Here is an 18,959-nt window from a genome sequence, read left to right as displayed (position 1 = left end):
AATATAGGTTGTGGTTCTGATAAATACCAAAGAGTTCCTGTCTGGCAGTGCTTTCATCAAGTTGCTTCATGTTTTGGAATCAAAACCATAAATGGGGAATAATACTACTGATGTCACAGCTGTTGACAAGTGACTCTGAAGATAGAAAACTGGTACTATAAGGATTAAGACAGTTCAGCTATAAGCTGTTCCTTTCCTTAAACTCTGGAGTATGTACTGTGTACTGAAAAATCTGTTGTAGAAATGCGGCAACTTCTTCAGTTACCCAGGATACAGTAGATTCTCTTAATGCTGATACGTTCTCCCAAGGTAGATGTGCCAAATGCTTCAGCAGCACTACGAAATCTCATATTTGATGAAAATTTGCATGTGTATGGCCGACTCTTATTAGCTTGCCTCTATGTATAGTTAATTACAGTGAATATTCACGCAACTGTTGGCTCCTAGCTCAGCTGGCTAGTGTGCCTAGACTAGTACCCTGAAGGGGCAGTTGGAAGCTAAAGCATGCTTAGAGCTACCCTTGACAGGTTTTCTGCTTTGTTTAGTGATCAATTAGATACTGCCTGGAATTGACTTGGTAGGCACTATTATTTATTTATTTTTTTAACCTGTACGTTGAATCACTGTGTCATCCTAATTCACACAAATAAAAAAAGATGCAAATTGCATGATTAAAAACACAGCAAAGCCACATAAGTTATGAATTTTCATCTACATGTGCAGTGGGAGAGCAGTGTGTCAAATGCTTAGTGTATCTAAATCTTGGTAACCTCGGTCTTAAGAGACGCTGTGGATTTTTATCAATGCTGCATTCTTGTGTTGCCAGCGCCACCAGGTCTCCCCTGCACTGGCATCTGCACACTCATATTGAGAGGGGTTGGGGATGATCCTGTTTTAACACCTCACATGCTTCATATTAGTGTTTGCTGTTGAGGGAGGAAACAATAGAAGCAGAAGAGGGACAAGGAAACAAAATAGTTTCCAATTCTATAGAAGGATGGAGGAAGCTAAATGCGCAGCAAAGTATGTGTGCTTGCGTTCACTGAAAACAAGTTTATTGGTTGGACTGTCCTTGGCTGAAACATGGTAATAACGTGCATTTTTGATGAATATGTCCTAGTAAGATTATGCAGAGTATGGAGGACATTGGAGAGATCCGGCTGTAGAAGAGTTTTTCTTGCATGTTGTCAGAATTCAGTTTTGTGCAAGGAACCTGGCCAGCTGAGTGCGGGTGCAACAGATTAGGCTGGTTGGATGCTAACAGCTAATTAACTTCATGCGATGTTGCACAATTGTTTGCCACTGGGCTGTCAAAGGCAGCTGATCCTTGGATCTGCCTTACAAGGGGCTGAGTCTGACTGATGATAAAGCTGAAAACCTAAGGCACTGAGGACTCTTTCAATCCCACCTGTCCTTAGAAACATTTAGTTCCTTCACATTACACCTTTCAATGAGTTATTCTTTTCTTGCTTGGTTTTGTGCAGCAGTCCTTCTGACTGGAAGAGAAAAAGAGAGGTTGTAGCAAACCCAGGCTGTCAGCTTTTCTAGCTTCTTCAGTCTTATTTCATCTTCTCAGCATCTTTATACATGCGTTGAGGGCTGTTCTCTTCCCAATTCTCTCTGCTTTGTTCCCACTGTGTCTGTCTTCATGACTTTGCTTCCCCCTTTAAAGAAAGCCTGGCATGCTTCTGTGAGTCTTTAAAAAAATCAGAAGCATTGTTGAAGACATCCCCTCTCTTACCTTCCCTGTTCCTTGGGGACCTCAGAGGCCCTAGTCCAAACACAGATTTTTCTCCTGGTTCTGGGGCGAGGAGAGGTAGTGCTTTACAGGTCTGCTGTAGTAGAAGATGTTAGTAGAAGTTGTTTGAACATGAACTCTTCTGAGTGTAGAGAGTCAGAACTCGTTCATCTGTCAGTGTGCTGGGTCCTGGCTCAGGCAGAGGTCTGTCTTGTGGTTCTCTCTCAAATGTGATTGGAAATGTGGGTTTGGAACTTACTTTAATATGCTTGGACATAGTGATGTATATTTCTCAGCATTTTAGGCCAGAAATTTATATTCAATTATTTCTGTCCGTATGCTGCAAGATTATGTTTCACAGTCTTTTCACGTCTTGGAAGGTTAACTGAAATCAGGCTTGATATGTCAGGTCGGCATCAGATTGCCCTGCCATGGCCTATCTTCTGACATTTTTAAGAGCGATCACATCTGCTTCAAGGTCAGAGGTTGGAAGGGAGATCTCTGAGGCTGCTTTCAAGGTCCGTACATGCTCTGAAGTCACCTTGCTTTGGTTTTGGAAAGGAAGCATCTAGAGGTTTTTTGCTGGCCATGGGCACCTTCCTGATTCCATGAAAAGAAGGACATCACCTGCTGTAGTTTGAGGAATTCAAATGGAAAGATGGATAAGTGATACATGACCCCGATTGCTCATGCCCTTTTAAAACCATTATGGCTTCTGGTTTCATACTATGAATGGTTTTCTCCCAGATCTGCTTCTGTTAGGGTACTGTGTCCCACTGCTGTACTCCCTACTGTCAGGGTACTCCAGCTGTCTCTGGGGAGAGCCTGCTGTTGCCCTTGCTGAAAATAGGGCATGCTCTTATTTAATTGGACTAGGTTCTTGACTTCATGTTCGTACTGTCTTAGTTGTTATTGCAGGTCCTTATGCCTTTATTATAGGCTATTCAAGCTGAAGGGAATTAAGATTGTCAGACTCTTCAAAATCCAGACAGGATCAATTTCGATTAATTATCATCTTGATAATCTTCAGTGTTATCCTGGGCCATTTGTGTATAGTCTTAATAGGATTGTTGGCACTGCTTGGGAATTCAGTGCCTCAGAGGTATCTGAAGTCAGTATTTTCATCCCTTGTGAGGACATCCTTGGATCTGCAACCAGCCTGTTCCCTTCTATGTTAATTCATTGCTTGTTGGGAGAACAGGCAAAATACATACTTAGTTATCTATGATTGCATTCATACCTGAGGTGTGTTTTATTTGGACCTCTAGTTTAAGCTATCTGTTTCTTTTCCTCCAAGACTTCACATCTCTGAGGCCAAAAAAGTGCTATGCATGCTCTGTGTCAACTGAAGCAAGATACATGCAGGCATGCTATGAATCTCAAGGTGGAGCTGTCTTAGAGTGCACCGCATTAGCACTCGTGTCAATATCTGTGGCTTTGCTAAAGAATGTTTTCATCTTTGATATCTGCAGAGCAATGATTTATAGGTCTGGCTGCACTGTTGGAAACAATGTGCCATTACTTCAGACCTCTTGAAGAGCTCAGGTTGCTACTAGGTAGCTACAACAATCTGGACTGGAGTTAGCCAAAACAGATTGAATGTGACCAGTATGGCTCTATTTTAGAAGAAAAGCTTCTTTAACATCATTATAATTCTTGAAGTTGCATTTTACACCCATGTTCTTCCTTGTAGTCCTGTTTTTCTCTCAGATGCGGTCTGAACTGAAGCTACCAGCCGTTCTCTAGTTTAGGTAGACATTCTTTGAGGAGGACCAGTGGCCCAGGTTTAGGAGAATGATAATTGTCCTGTATGAGAAAGTCATATAGGGGTCTCAGGCAAATTTCTTCCCTCCTCCCCAGTTTTCATTGTTTGGTCTGGAGGTAATAGAGGATTGTTCCTACAACGGAGTCTGTTGTTAATCTCTACAGGTGCAAGCTGAATTGGACAAACACTGAATTCCTTTGTAAAATTTTTTGACTGTTAGCCTTACCATCTAAGTCTTCTCAGATTCATGTGGTAGAATGGGTGGGAGAGACAAGTGAGACAGCACCACACCGATGAATTAAGTATGTTGTGCAGAGTGCAAACAGTGCATGACTAACACCTGTCAAAGAAGGGGCAGATTTGTTTGTAAGCAGTAGCAACCATGAAGACTTCTGGGCTATAGTTTACTAGAGTTATTATGGCAGTAAATAGTCCAAGACTTGGGAGTGCACAGAGAGGTACAAGGTCTGATACTGAGGATTAAAAAGGGGATGGGAAAAAGACAATGTATACAGCAGATATTGTATATCTTATATTCATTAATTACTAATACAAATCATGTAATGCCCTTTTCCTCTGTGCAGGACGTGTGCTACCTGTGGAGATAATGTGTGTTGGTGGAAAGTCAGATTTTAGTTTGCCGCTGGTCTCCCACTATGCCTTATGCAGATGTGTAAAGATCTCGAAAGATTTCAAGAATAATATCAGCTTTCACTATATAAAGTCTTTCTCCTTCTTATCAAAATAGAAAACAGAACTATACCAGGTCATTTCTTTGGGTTCAAACCTTCATCGTTATTAGTCTTAGGTTAGTTGTTTGGGCGTTCTTTGCTTTTAATATCTGGGCTGGAAGCTGTTAAACTGAATGCTGAAAGATCCTTCTAATTTTTGCATTACTGGGGGTACATCCAGAACTGTGCGAAACGAAGGGTTGCAGCATCAGCTTGGACAGCATCTGGTGCCATGGTCATTAATGGGCTTTTCCAGCTGACTGCCTGCTGCTGTGTAGGCAGGACATCTGCACCACCCAGCCTACGAAATGAGTGATTGTAATCTCAGCAAGTCAGGGCATTCAGGTGTCCCCACCTCAGTAGTCACAGGAGTTCCTGTGAGTGATACTAACCCCTAATGATTAATAGTCACATGTGGTGCTGTTTAATTATATCTGCTGTAGGAACAAGATTTAGCTGTTAGGAACAATGATGTAAATCTTGCAGTGCTTCAAATCTTGCTTGTCTGTATTTTAGTAAAATGTTTCATGTAGTGCCACTAAGACGACAGGTACTGGGACAAGAATTGCAAGATAAGTAAGAAGTTGTTTAACGGGGAGAAGATGGAGTTATGCTAAAATGAGAAATGCAATAACGTGGGAGAGGCTGCCAGTAGACTCCTCAAGTCTGGTTTTGTGGGCAAACCTTTTTAATCTTCTCAGAAGTGACAATGGCATAAATTTACTGTAGCTGATGTAAACTTGGAAGACATCCAGTATGAAACAGCATTGGGAAACTGTGTTGAAGTGACTAAATGATCTTGAGGACTGGAATAAAAAAAATATGAAGTTACATAGCAACATGCAGCATTTTGTGCTGGAGGACCAGTAACAGACATGTTTACTGTAAGCTCTGGACTCCTCTATTACAAGGAATTTGGGGAAGGACCTGACTGTGTTTTCTGCATCAGGGGCAGTTTGCAAGGACCAGTCTAGTGTAGCTTTGAAAATCAGATCTCTAAAGATACACAGAAGGAGTAATTTTCAATTGAATTTGGGAAGATTTCATGCCATTGTACAATGTCCTGGTTACATTTCATCTGGAGTACTGCATGCTTATATGGTCATACACATGGAGAGAATGGCTGGTGGGATAAAATGTGAGAGCTTTTTGTGTAAGACTGTTACTTGCTTGTCTTAGCAACAGGAAGACTGAAAAGCATATGTTGTCATCCACATCAGAGGTGTTTTCTTCATGGAATGGGAAGAGAAATACATGCTGGCCGTATATACCAGAACATGAGGGTTTCTGAAGGATTGACCACCAAGTATGACATGGACAAACATTAGCTTTCCTGTTGGATTCAATAGATTTATGAATGGGGTTACAAGATATAATTGCCTAAAGCAAAATTTAAGGCCAAGGAGGTCTTGCCTCCACTTGTAATCCTTTGTCTAGTATTTTTGAGGTCTGCCTAGACCTTTCTAGGCAGACACTGTTAAGAGTGCTGACTGGTAATATTCTTCTGTCATTACATGAGGATTTATTGCTTGCATCAGATAATTTCCTTTGGTAAGACGTACTTTAGCTAGCTACATTGAGGTATAGTAATGAACAAAGGTATTTGCACCACGTATTTTAGTTGTGTTAGGCTTTGAATCACACTGGAGGCATTTGTGCATGGGCATCAGACTTAGAGTTAGTTTCCCTGGGTTTTTGACTTTAATCCTCTGGGTTTTATCTGAAGTAGGTGGTAATGATTACTGGCTTACTACAGTGTATTTGAAGCAAAGAATCATCTCTCTCATGTGCAGCTTCTGTGCTGTTCTGCTTTAGCTACAGTCTGTTGACTGGGTTTGGGGGAAAGGAGGACTTGATTTGTGAATGAATAAAGCTGTAGTGTGTTTTCCTGGTGAAATAAGGGAATGCTGGAAGCTAAAGATTAAAGTAGTCTTCTGAATGCTGTTTTTTAGAAGAAAACTGATATTTACAGAAAGGAAAATAATTCAGTATTTCAATCATTCTGACTGTTGTCATGCATAGAATGATAAAAATGATTTTGCTAAAATAAAACTTTTTATTTAGCCTTGCTTTTGGGTGAACTAAAGCTGCTATAGCAATTTCAGAGTATCTTCTACTAGTTTAGGGACAGGAGAGAGAAATGTAAGTGCTAAGTTATATGTAGATACAACTGACTTTTAAATTAAATTCCATGAAAATGTAGTACTGCCAGCATTTTTAGTAGTGGTCAGGACGTGCAAAGCATCTTGGCAAGCAGATTTAAGGAGCATGCAGATCTTCCTTGCTCCTACGGAGGAAAGTTGTTTGCTGGTGTGGAGCATAATTAATCCAGGTTTTGAAATGCCGTGAGCTTCTTACCTCTGAGTGGATCTCGGTAGAAAGCATCTGCAGAAGTATTTGAAATAATTCTGCTGCCCAGCTGTGTGTTCTGCTGGCTGGCACTGTTTATTACGGTATGAAGGTCGGACCTGGAACTGTTGGTGGAAAGTTTCTTATGTATTGTTCACTTCGCAGGGTGGGTTCACCACCAAGTAGACTGACACAAAGGAACATGTGACCCATTGTATTACTGTGGTGCTGATGTACTGTGATTCATTTTAAAAAAATATCAAATAATGACGTCAAGACTTCAAGCTGGATTTGTCTTTGATCCATTGTGAGTTTGGAATAACAATGATTATTGTTAGTACTGAGGCAATAACAGAGTAGAAAGTCATTGCATCTGAAACTCTATTTTGTAGGTAGATGGCTGTTAAAAATACATTAATAATATACAGTGACTAACATATGCCGTTTCAAAAGATTTAAAACATCTTCCCTCTGTGGCAAAGACACAGGACTTCTTGAAGCTACTTGCAAAACAATCACAATTTAATTAGTCTCAATATAGTTTTCCTAACAATAGCTGCTTGCAAAATGATCCACCCTGTGTGTTGTCATGAGGTAGGGTATTGTTTTGGTATGCTGATTGCCTGTTCGTTGTGTCTGCAGAGGATGCTAGTTAATTACTTTACCTAATGCCTGACCACCGGTCAGGTTTACTTTACCAGGTCAGAAACATCAGCAGTAGTCTCAGCAGACACAGAGATAACCTAGTGCTAAAACATACAACAGCCAGCAGATCCCAGAGAACAGCAGGATTTGATTAATAAACAAGCACTGCACATATGGACAGAGAAATAACTGGCACTGTTTTTTATTTGAAAGTCTCCCAGGTATCGACCCGCAGATGGGTGGATGAATGCCGTGATGGATGAAGGTCACGTATAGGACTCTGCTTCTAACCTGTCTTGCTTTTCTGGAACAACACATCTTAAACCTGTAATAGCGCTAGTTGTTTCTCCAGTCGTTTGGGGTTTGGATTTTCATTCTCTGTTTCAAGGCTTGTCTGAGTTCTTGGACTTTTAGATAAACCTGTAGGATTTAGTACCCAGATATTATGTATATGGCTTTACCAGTTTAGTTACTTTAACAGATCATTTGCTATTGGAAATAGTGCTTGCAAATTGATTTTCCTAATAACAGGATCTGATGCTCTTCCTGAGTACGACTTTGACTTCTTCAGGTTTTGTCCCTAAGGAAGTGATCTTTGTTGATTCTAGTGAGGTAGTTTGCAGCATTGTGTCCCTCAAATCTGCTGCAATAGTTATGAAATTACTGCCTTCTTCCACCACTTTTTTTGCTTCTCTGTGAAGTTTACACGTATATTCTGACTGATGAACAGTTAAGCATGGCCTTGATGTGTGTTGAATATGTGCATATATCCATCTATAACTTTGAAATAACTATCAGAGGAAAGGAATTTGTTTACAAATGCCCATGTGTTGGTTTGTCAAATTATTTCCTGTCAAAAGCGGTTTGTGTCTTACCACATTAAGCCTAATTCGCTGCTTTTGTGCTGGATTTTAAGGTAGGTTCTTTGTCTTTTTTCGGCTCTTACCTAAGTCCACAACACACTCCAAATTATAGCTAATTTTTTCTAGTGCAGTAGCTAAAGCTTGTGACCATGTTTTATGTGCACAGTGGTGGTGTGTGTGTGTTTTTTTTTTTTGGTTGTGTTGTTTTTTTTTTCTTAGCTTATCTTTATTAAATGAGCTCTGGCAGCAGCAAAAGAAATCCAGTTAGCTGTTATATTAAATGCATGGTTTCTCTCAGTAGTTTGGTGTTTGCAGTTTATGCAAGACAAGAATAAATTGTGTTGGTCCCCAAGTAAAGACTGAGATCTGTGCCATGTGAGGCTTCAGATTCCTGCTGCTTCGTCCCCCTTCCTGGAACAAAAATCCTTGCCACCTTGGAATTATCGAGGCCCTCTGAGGTGTCTGAAGGGTAGTGAAGAAGCTGGGGTTTTGAGGGGAGAGGAGGGAATGTCGGAAGGTCATAATTCAGCCGTGATAGATAAATGGGCAAAAAAAAGAAGCTGGAAGTACTAACCAGTGAGAGTGATATCCTTGTCTCTTGGGGCCGTGGGAAGAGCAGCTGCAAAAATGTGATTTAAGCACAGCTCAAAAAGCATCTTGCATCTGCTTCTAGCCAAAAAAAAAAAAAAAAAGGCAGGGGTGGGTGTTCTCTCTGTTTGCTGCCTAATGGCTCCATGATTTCGCTTTCTGGTATAGAATTAATAGGATCGTTAAGGACATGAGTATGATAAATGCAATGTTAATTCAGAAATTTCAGAAAGAATCAAGGCCACTTGAAGTCTTTTTAAGGACTCACTCTGTTGTACTGGCGTTTTCACATGTAGGTAGTAATTTTCTCCTCAAAAATTAAAAGTTGATTCTAGCTGGGCACATAGAATCTTTTTTAATCTGTTGCTTAATGTTGCAGTCTCATTTATGTCCAAAAATAAAATGCTACGACAAATACATTAAGGAAGGATTGACCTTAGATGTATGCCAGTGCCACTTTAAATCAAATCGTTTTACCTTTTGTAGGTTTTGGGGGTTTTCTGGTTTTTGGGTTTTTTTTGTTTGTTTGGTTGGTTTTTTTTCTTTTTTTCAGGGGTCATCTGTATTTCTTCTTCAGATACTGTGTCTCGTCTGGTTGTGGGTGTTGAGGGGCAGAGGTGGCAGGAGCAGCTCTCAGCAGCTGCCTTCTTTCTGCACTCATGCTAGTCGGCAGGAGGTTGCATGCTTTAATATGAAGGAGTAGCAGACCTTAAAGTTACAACCTGTTCACAGTGTGCAGTTGCTTCTTCTCATCACAGAGGATGGTGGCCTTTTCCATGCCTCGGTCTAACAGAACTAAAGGGAAAAAAAAATTTATTCAGTGTGTTTTGTCTGCTTTTTTGTTGTGGAGGTAAAAAAAAAAAAGAACAATTTAAAAATCACAATAAAGGTCCTGTGGAAATGCTGTAGAGACTTTGTATAAGGGCTAAATCATGTCAATCATGATGTTTCTATCTTTTGAATGTTTTGTGTGATTTTTTTAAAAAAGCACCTTGTTTCTGACATTAAAAATACATTTTTTTTCAACCTAATATACTGGGGATTTTAAAACTTGAATTCTCAAATTAATTGGAGAATGCTCACATTAAAGGGCTGAATCGAAGGTTTTGTATGAGTTATGAAATCGAGTAACTAAAAATGAAATATAAATGAAATGTGAGTTGAAATAAGATTCTGTTTCAGAGTTTATTTTCTCAAGAGACTGTGGGAGAAGAAGTTCTGTAATTAGCTTCTAACCTGCCTGGAAATGCTCGGGTTAGTACTCTGAATGTTTTTTAGTGGGTTCTCTTTTTCCCTAATAATTATTTTTTGTGTGTGTGTGTGTGTGTTCCCCAACAGGAAACAGTCCGCAAGACAGCCCTAGAAACTTCTCTCCCAGTGCCTCAGCCCACTTCTCTTTTGCACGAAGGTAGGAGGTTGTTCGTAGTATCCAGCATGTATTCTGCATAGAGGATAAGTTGTTGAACCCAGGTATTAAAAGATGATTGCAAATACATTTGTCCAGTCTATCACTTAGAATGACACATGTTACCTTGTTTATGTAAACTCTCCTAAACCTCAGTCGCAACAAAGTTGTACTGGATGATTGATACAATGCAAGCATACCTTCTTGAATTAAAAAAAAGCCTTAATTGTAATGGATCCAATTCAGACACCATTTCCTCATCCACTGAGATACAGGGAAAATTATAAGCTGCCATCTATTTTTTTTCTTTTTTTTTCTCCTCAACAATGTAACAAGTGCATCTTTTATAAGAGTGATTCCTGAGACCCTGAGTTCAGGGCCTGATTTTACTGGCAGCAGCAGTACCGTCACCATACATTTAATACCTGACCTCGACCTGTTTCTCTCTCTGTACCACTGAGACAGTCAGCTCTGTCATAGGAGTGTTCTGAAAATTGATTAATGCTAGTAGAATTTTTGAAGATCTAAAGTGAATTTGAAGTGATTTATGAAGTAAATTGTTATTAAATGGACCATAACCAAAGCTGATAGTGTGTCATGGGAGACTGCCTGTTCATGCCAGTGTGGTTCCCTAGCCCTTAAAATGTTGTCAGCCTACCGCAGATAATATGTTGATTAACTCTAAGCCTGGGAGGGTAGGGAGAGTTTGTATGTTGATGTAGAAGTATGTACACAAAAAATGAAATTGGAATGCTGTGGATTTCTTTTTCATGAAATGCTAGGCATGTAACTGTTGGATTTGCAGTGAGACAGCGCTTGCCACTATAGTGTTGTTTCCTTTATTTTGGGAGTTCAGTGCAGTAGCACACGCAAGCCCTCAAAAGTAAGTGCAAGGAAGTGGCTTAACTCTTTTTAAAAGCTGCAAAGGGGAGAAAACTTTACATGTGTGTTCCTTTTATCTGAATCTAATTCATCTGTGACAATAGATCTTGTCAGTCTTTCTAATAGCATATGATGTCACATTTTTTAATCAACCCCTGAAGAAAGTTGAGTATTTCTTTTGAATCTACTGCCTCTTGATAGTATCTGTAAAAAAAAAAGGAAAGCTATCTCTTCATCGATTTTATTTATTTGTGAGCATATTTTAAGAAAGATTAATTAAATTCAGAAATAGCTTATAATGGAAAAAGCAGATGTGAAAGACCAAGCATTACTTAGAAATACAGCATGCAGGACGTAGTTTTCCTTTCCCACCAGTAATCAACAGAAAGTTTAAATCATTATGTTTTTGCAAACCTTAAAATTCAGGAGGAAAAAATTAATTTGTTTACCAGTGTTTCATTTGGATCTTGACCATTTTTAGAGCCCTGTCATGGGCTCCAAATAAACTCTTTAATTAAAGGAATACTAACACAAGTTTCTGTGATATCAAAATATTTCACCGCTTACTGGGATTCGAGAAACTTCTTTAGAGCAATTTTTCTATGGAAACCGGTTTTGTTCTATGTTTACAGTTAAAATGCTTGATGACACATAAGTGTAAAACAATGTTAATTTAAAATTTTCTTAAGAAATGGGTATGTGTGTTGTAGTTGTCTTCATATAACCTGTGATGGGGTGCATTTGGTTAGTAAAATGGCCTGTGGCTAAGGACAGCAGTTCTCAGACTGAGTTTATGCCTTTCCTGTTATGTTTTGTAAATTTCATGGTGGTACAAAAGAAAGGAAGGACAGTATGTGTGTGCGTGTGTGTGATTAGAGCAGGTTGAAGGAGCAGAGGTGAGGTGGTATAGATGTATGGATATTACTTTCCCATCCCCTGCCCCCCCATCATTGGAGATACCAAAAAGCTAGGGAAGCGTGAGGAAGGGAGGGAAAGGCAGAGGAAATCAAGATCTTATCGTAGCCTTCTAGTACCTGGCAGGGCCTACAAGAAAGCCGGAGAGAGACTTTTTGTCAGCGAGTGTAAGTGTAGTTATAGGACAAGGGGTAATGGCTTTAAACTGAAAGAGGGCAGATTTAGACTAGGTATAAGGAAGAAATTCTTTACTGTGAGGGTGGTGAGGCACTGGCACGGGTTGCCCAGAGAAGCTGTGGCTGCCCCTTCCTTGGCAGTGTTCAAGCCCAGGATGGATGAGGCTCTGAGCACCCTGGTCTGGTGGAAGGTGTCCCTGCCCATGGCAGGGGGGTTGGACCATTATATGATTCAGTGAAATAGTTTGGAAGCCTCCTGTGGGAAAGGAAGGCTTCCCAGCATAGCTACGTCTCATGAGCTGTTGGCCACGCTGTTCAGGGGTGACATCAAAAGGAGCTGTGGTGGGAAGGTGGCCCTCTGCCATGCTGCCAGCCGGTGTGCTGGGCTGGAGGCAGCCTTCCCCAGGCCCCTCAGCAATGAACAGGAGTGTCACCTTCCTCCACCCACATCTGGTGGTGTATCATAGATCCAGGTGATCCACGGATCAAGATCAGTCGCCGGGAATAGCCTGTGCCTCTGGTAGCCACCACTTAGGCCTCATCTGCTGGTACATACAAGTCCAGTATCAACAAGCCCATGAGTAGGTGACAGATCATGCTTTCCAGAGCTGCTAGGAATTTCGTAGGACTGCACTCTAGAGCAGGGACAAGCAGTGTATGAGAGTCCAGGGGAAAATGCTGTACAGGCTTGCTACCATTTTTTCCCTGCTTCCCTTATGGATGCCTGCTATTGTCCCACTTTGGTTTCCCAGATAACTTTCCGTGATATCTCATCCCCACCCTCGATGGCCCTTCTGTGTGAGAATTGCTGTGATGCAGGAACCCTGTTCAGTATCGGTTATTCTGTGAGCAAGTACTTTCTGTTTCACAGCTGCAGAATACATGGGTCTCACCCATGTTTAAATACCTTCCAAGTTCTTGTTCTTTGAGCTGTGAACATATTCTGCTTGCGCAGCTCAGCCAAAATAAAGAGAAAACTTGTTTTGGAATTGTTCATTCATCCGGAGGTAGCTCATGCATACCTGAGGGAAGGGGAGAAGGGAGGAGATTTAATGAATGAAAAACAAAATTATGGAGGAGGAGGAGGAAGCTTTTTCTAGAGTTCAGTCTTTGGTACAGTCCACAGTCCCTCTAGCATGTGTTCTCCTTATATTTTAATAGTAATTATGTACTGTATGTTTTTTTCTCACACTATATGCGTTCAGAGTCACAGAGACTTAGGTTGTAGCTTGTTGATGGATAAATGGGAGTAGGAAAGAAGGCGTTAGAATGAAGAGAAGCAAGGGTTTTTCCAGACAGTTAGTTTGATGGATAGAGAAGGTGCATCAGGAGGTTTAAGGTTTCTGATTTAACATGACTTCAGTTCTCCTTTATGGAATTAAACTTTTTGTGTAAATCAGACTTGAGAGATGATCTTTGTACTTGTTGTAAAACCAGTCTTCAATTCTCCTTTCCCCCACTGTCATACTGTTTGTTAATAAAAACTTGTCCCATTTTGTTATTTATGTATTGTTTTGCTTTTTTTTAACATATTTGGTACAATTGTACTGCAGTCACGGGCACCGAAATGACAGGTAAATGTTACCTCCTCAAAAATCCAGACACAGTTCCCATAGTTGTTTTTTGGTTTGTCACTTTGAATGTTGAAGTTCCATGTTGTATGTGTATGGTTTACTTCAAGCAGTGAAGTACAGAAATTGGTGTTTTATTTTTTTGTTGTTCTGAGTGAGCATGATTTTTTGCTGCAGAATTGTTTTTCCTGATTTACATATCTAACGTTTAACAAGTTTGATTTTACCTAATCATTTTTTGCAGTTATTTGACATTAGCCTGCTAGTTGGCTGGTATACTGTACTGATGTCACTCAAGAAAGTGCTACCCTTGTATTTCAAGCAGACTGTGGTGGTTATTCTGTGGTTCAGAGCATTGTGGCTTACATTTGTTCACAAGTTTTTAATTTGCTTCTCATTAATATTCATCTGACGGACCAGAGAGTTGTGAAGATCCTTGTGGTCCATTTTTATGTGTATTAGTGAGACACCAATTCTGTGGAGCTGTTCACTCACTTTCTGGTTGTTTTATCTCATTGTTTTTTAACTAGAAAAACACAATTTAGAAAAAAAAATCTGTAAGCCTAAGTCATCCTTGCTGAATGCTTGTTTACTGTGAGCCCCTGTGAAAGTTTATTCTATTAAAAACACTGTTTGTATCATGCTTTTGGAATGCAGTTTTACACAGTAATACTTCCACAGATGTTTCTGTGTGAGGATGTCACAGTGTTCCTTTCACTAACCTTGGTTTCACAACAGGACTGATGGTCGCCGCTGGTCTTTGGCTTCTCTCCCTTCTTCTGGCTATGGTACAAATACACCTAGCTCAACTGTTTCCGTAAGTATCCACTTTGCTGTGCTGATAGGTTTGTATTACATGCCGTATCTTCTCAAACGTAGCTTGCTGCTCCTACAAGAAGGCAAAGTAGGTTTTGTTACTGTTGATGTATTTTGAATTAACATGGGATACAGAACTGCTTTATTTCACTGAAATAGAAGAAAACTTCAGGTAATGTGTGCTCTGCTTAGAGATACTCTGTGTTTTATGAGTGATATATATTGCTGGACACCTGATATCTCATTTTTTTAAAAATGGTTCTTTTACAATTTAAGTAACCTTTCTCTTCCCCTGAGTGTGTTCTGTTGTGAAATAGATGAGTTCCACATCCTCTACACTGATGAAATATGACCATTTTATGTTACGATCTACTCTTATTTTTGTTCATGTAGGCTTCTGGAAAGTCAATTCTTGCTGATTCAAACTAGGTTGAGGGATTTCATGCATCTTAAGAACTGTTCCTCAGCAGCACTGATTTTTGACCTCTGCTTTCCTTCCTGTGTAGATCTTACTTTTGCCGAGCAAATTGCTTGGTTTCACATTAATTCCTTAACCACTTCCCATAGCGTATATTTGTACACCTTTCATTGGAACTAGATTAAGTATGCTGTGCTCTTCAAAATATATTGGTGTAAAGGAGGCTATGTAAGATAATAAGTAATTGCCATAACAACCCCATCATTGTCATAAGAAACAGGCTTCTGCTAGAAAGGAAATGAAGAGCTGTTTCAGAAATGTCAAAACACAGTTAAAATTTTCTGTCCATACTCTTATGCTTTTTCTTTGCCATCTTCAACTTTAAAATGGTAATTCTAGTTCATATACTTCTTTCCCACCTAAGTTTACTAACTGCTGTGTCCATGCTGGAATGTGGAGCAGTTTTGCATCATTTTTGTATTTCTTATGAAAAACTATAGCACTGTCATTTATGGACTTAGATATATAGACTGTTTTTCAGTTCTCCATTGATATTTCCTAACCAGACTGCATCATATAAATACTAAAGTAGAAGTCATCCCTAGGATTGAACAAACAGTTTCTGACTTGTGGAAAGAAACCTGCTTTTCCAATAAATGAAGTCTGAATTTTATTGAGGAAACCAGCAGTAGAGAATTTGTGACATCCATTTCTTATGGTTAGTTTGGGGTTTTTTCCCACAAGAATCTTTTACTGCTCATGAGCCCTGCAAAAGCACTGGGGCAATCTCTGAATTTTAAATCTAGCCACTATTTCTTTACTGCTTAGTAGAGATGCTTTTCACTTTCTTTCTCTACCCACTGGACAATACCTGTGAATCAGAATAGGAAAACTGGAAGTGTGCCCATGTAATTGGTTTCATGTACTTTTTCAGAATCTGAAACAGCTAGCACTGTGCAACCTTGTCCTCCACATTCTTACAATTTCTTAGAGGCAATGAGAGACCACTTCACACACAGTAGCCTAAACGTACATACAGAACACTCCCTTTTCAGTGGTGGACAAATAATATTCAAGTTAATCCAGACATATATCAAATGCAGACCAGAAACAGTTTGTACACATCACAATAGAGCACAACTTTGATCTTTACAAGCAACTGAAAGTCAAAGCAGGGGCAGAAGAGTCTGGTAATCTCAGTTATGCTCAGGTGAGTGTAGCTCACTGTTTCTTGTTATCCTGTTTCTTCTTTTTTTTTAATATGTAAAGTGAAGAGATTGATGGAATTACCAGTTTAATGGAAGCTCATGGGTTGTATATGTGGTACTTGCACCACTTCTGCAGTTCTCACAACAAAGTTGAAATAAAATGAGAATATTTCCTGCTAAGATTATTTGTTTGGAAAATCTCTTGAAGTACAGTATTCTAGCAAAGTTGGATCAGATCTTGCCAGTTACAAGATGCAGTTGAGAGGATTGTGAATCTGCTAGGAGAGAAAGGCTATAAAAATGATAAAGTGAGAGAATACTCAGTTACATGTTTTTGTCAGTAGATTATATTCTTGGAAGCTTATTTGGATGGGGAAATAGGGTAAGGAGGTGAGGAAGGAGGCTTTGGCATTACATTAGCTGGTGCTGGCCGAAAATTTACCTTTCTATATTGGAAGAACAATTTGCAGTGCCATGATGCACTGTGGTTGTGCATATTAAAAATCTGTTAAATCTTACGTGATTTTTAGAGGAGCTAGTCTAGAATGTCAGGAGAGCTAACTTTTTTTTAAAGAGTTTTGCTATGAGAATATGTATTTGTACAGACATCAGAATTCGGATCTCCAAGAAAACACTCTGTGCCTGCAATGGTCCTGATACAACTGAGAGTTGTTAGTAAAAGGAAGATTCTCACTTTAATCCTGTTGGATCTAGACTCTGTTATACCTTATACAAGGAAAAGTGTGATACGGGTTATTGTCCTCCTGATCTTCCCAGAATCCCCTGAAGCCAAAGAGCCAGAGAATAATTTTTTTATAGAAATAGCTAGCTGTGGTGGTCTGTATTGGGAAATTTCCCTGTGCTAGAGTATGTTTTGTCTTATGGAGCCTGGCTGTAGGAAACATGCCATGAGGTTAGCTGCAGCTAGCTGCTGTAGTGTGAGAGAAGAAAGAACTTATCTGTGCTGTGTGCTGAATTATGCATGGTAGTATGCTAAGGCTGAATTTCATAAATGAGTTGCCGTGACCGGACAAGTTACTACCTATCATGTGAACAGTGGTAAATTCTTGGTGTGCATGCTCCTTAGCCTGCAGCAAAGCAAGGTAATGTAGTCTTACTAACTTTAACTTGTTCTGATGTGATGCAGCCTTCCCACGTAGACTAGTCCTGCGCAAGTTAACCTTTCCCACGAGTGGTTTACTTCTTTTTTTGCTTTTAAGAGATGACTTCATGAGATCTAGTGTGATAAGTAATCTTTTCCTGAGTTCCTAGAAATTAGGAGATATTCAGCCCTTACCACAGAAGTTGCCAGGAAATTATGAAGACTGTCTAGTTTCTGTGCTTACCAGCATGGATATTACCTGCTGACCTTAGCAATGTAGGGCAATGTTTGTACAATAAGAAAGTTTATTGATTTGCCTCACTAGGGATAATATAGCAAAGAAGCTCTTAGTGTATTGGCCTTCAATAAAAGAGCAGCCAGGCAGGGGCCTAGGTCTATATGAAAAGACAGATAAGGACAATAATGTGCACATGAAGACTGACATATAGAAGATACTAATTTTCTTGAAAAAGCCAGCTGGAGACTGAAGAATTCCAGAAAGATGTACAAGTGTTTGGACTTCTTCCCCTCTGCAGGTAAAATAAGGGGAAAGTCTCATGATACCAAGCAGCTTTGTGCAGTCATACAAGGATATTTATGAACAAGCTATCTTGGAAACTAGTCTTGGTACCAGAAAGAGTAGAGCATTTCTCTGTCTGTGCTTGTCAGTCCAGATTAGCAAGTCTGGTTGTTAATGCATTGTTCTATGTATATGTTCTTTACAAGGACAATAAAATCCAGTCTCAGGGAAGTAGTTTCAAAGTTCTGCCTCCAAACGCTTAGTGTGGCCCAGGTAGCTAGCCACGCTGTGTGAAAGATTGAAAAACATGGTAGTATGATCATTTGCACTGCTTTATGTAGTGTGGCTTTATACATGCAATTTTGCAAGGCTAGTTATTGTAGTAGCGCTTCCAATTTTATACCTAGTGCTATATTCTAATTCTGTACGAAGTGGATGATTTGAGTTTTGTCAGCTGTAGAACCTGTTTTGGTAAATGTGTGAAGTTCTTTCACTTCATTTTGAAGGTACAGAGTTTTATAAGAATAAGTAGCATATGATTATTTCATCAGGAATATAGATTATATTTAAGTTTATTTTAAAAAGCATCAATAATGTCTTAAATATGGATAATGAAGTACCTTCATTATGTACACTTACAGTCTGTGTTGTGGCAATAAGTTGTACTCTATGGTTATCATACTTCCACTGTCCTACTCAATTTTCTGCAGACCCCGTTTTAACTGTTCTTATGTATTGGTGTGTGTTCCTGACATCAGATATCATCTTTGCCTTAGAGGAAGTTTGAACTTTCTTCTGGGACTGAAGTAGCTTTTTTTTTATACTCACGCTATATTTAGCTTAGTAAATTGAGACTAATTATTTATTTTCTTCTTGAAATTGGTAATGAAGTGTGAGAAACAGTAACAATAATTTTTAAATTAAATGGCTTTATTCATAAGCACTGAATATAGTCTTGAAAATGTTTTTTTGACTCTGATAGAAGCTTGTGTTCTGTTCTTGTAGTCATCCTGCTCATCGCAAGAGAAACTACATCAGTTACCATACCAGCCAACACCTGATGAACTACATTTTTTGTCTAAACATTTCTGCACCACTGAGAGCATTGCCAGTGATAACAGGTGCAGGACCGCTGCAATGCGCCCACGGTCTCGAAGTCTCAGGTGAGTTTGTCTGTCTGGAAGTAGGGGCTGGATCTAAATTCACATCCTCTGGAGTATCATGGGTTTTTTGTACGTTGGGGGCATTCACTGTTTTTGAAATTGCT

At 39.6% G+C, this 18,959-nt stretch overlaps 1 protein-coding gene across 5 annotated transcripts in view; it reads left to right on the top strand.

Moving 5' to 3' along the window:
- The window catches only part of MAST4 (microtubule associated serine/threonine kinase family member 4), a 300,471-nt gene that overhangs the window by 226,304 nt on the left and 55,208 nt on the right, over positions 1–18,959 (top strand). For 3 of the 5 annotated variants that reach the window (XM_075447097.1, XM_075447101.1, XM_075447100.1), the window contains 4 exons: positions 10,018–10,087; positions 13,611–13,631; positions 14,367–14,445; positions 18,698–18,855. In XM_075447097.1, the coding sequence (XP_075303212.1) occupies positions 10,018–10,087; positions 13,611–13,631; positions 14,367–14,445; positions 18,698–18,855 (328 nt within the window). The remainder of the gene's footprint in view (positions 1–10,017; positions 10,088–13,610; positions 13,632–14,366; positions 14,446–18,697; positions 18,856–18,959) is intronic. The other 2 variants (XM_075447099.1, XM_075447098.1) reach the window with 1 other exon arrangement.

The sequence above is a fragment of the Opisthocomus hoazin genome, chromosome Z (assembly GCF_030867145.1).
Source record: "Opisthocomus hoazin isolate bOpiHoa1 chromosome Z, bOpiHoa1.hap1, whole genome shotgun sequence".
NCBI classification, from domain to species: Eukaryota; Metazoa; Chordata; class Aves; order Opisthocomiformes; family Opisthocomidae; genus Opisthocomus; species Opisthocomus hoazin.
This window is presented reverse-complemented; position numbering and strand designations above follow the sequence as displayed.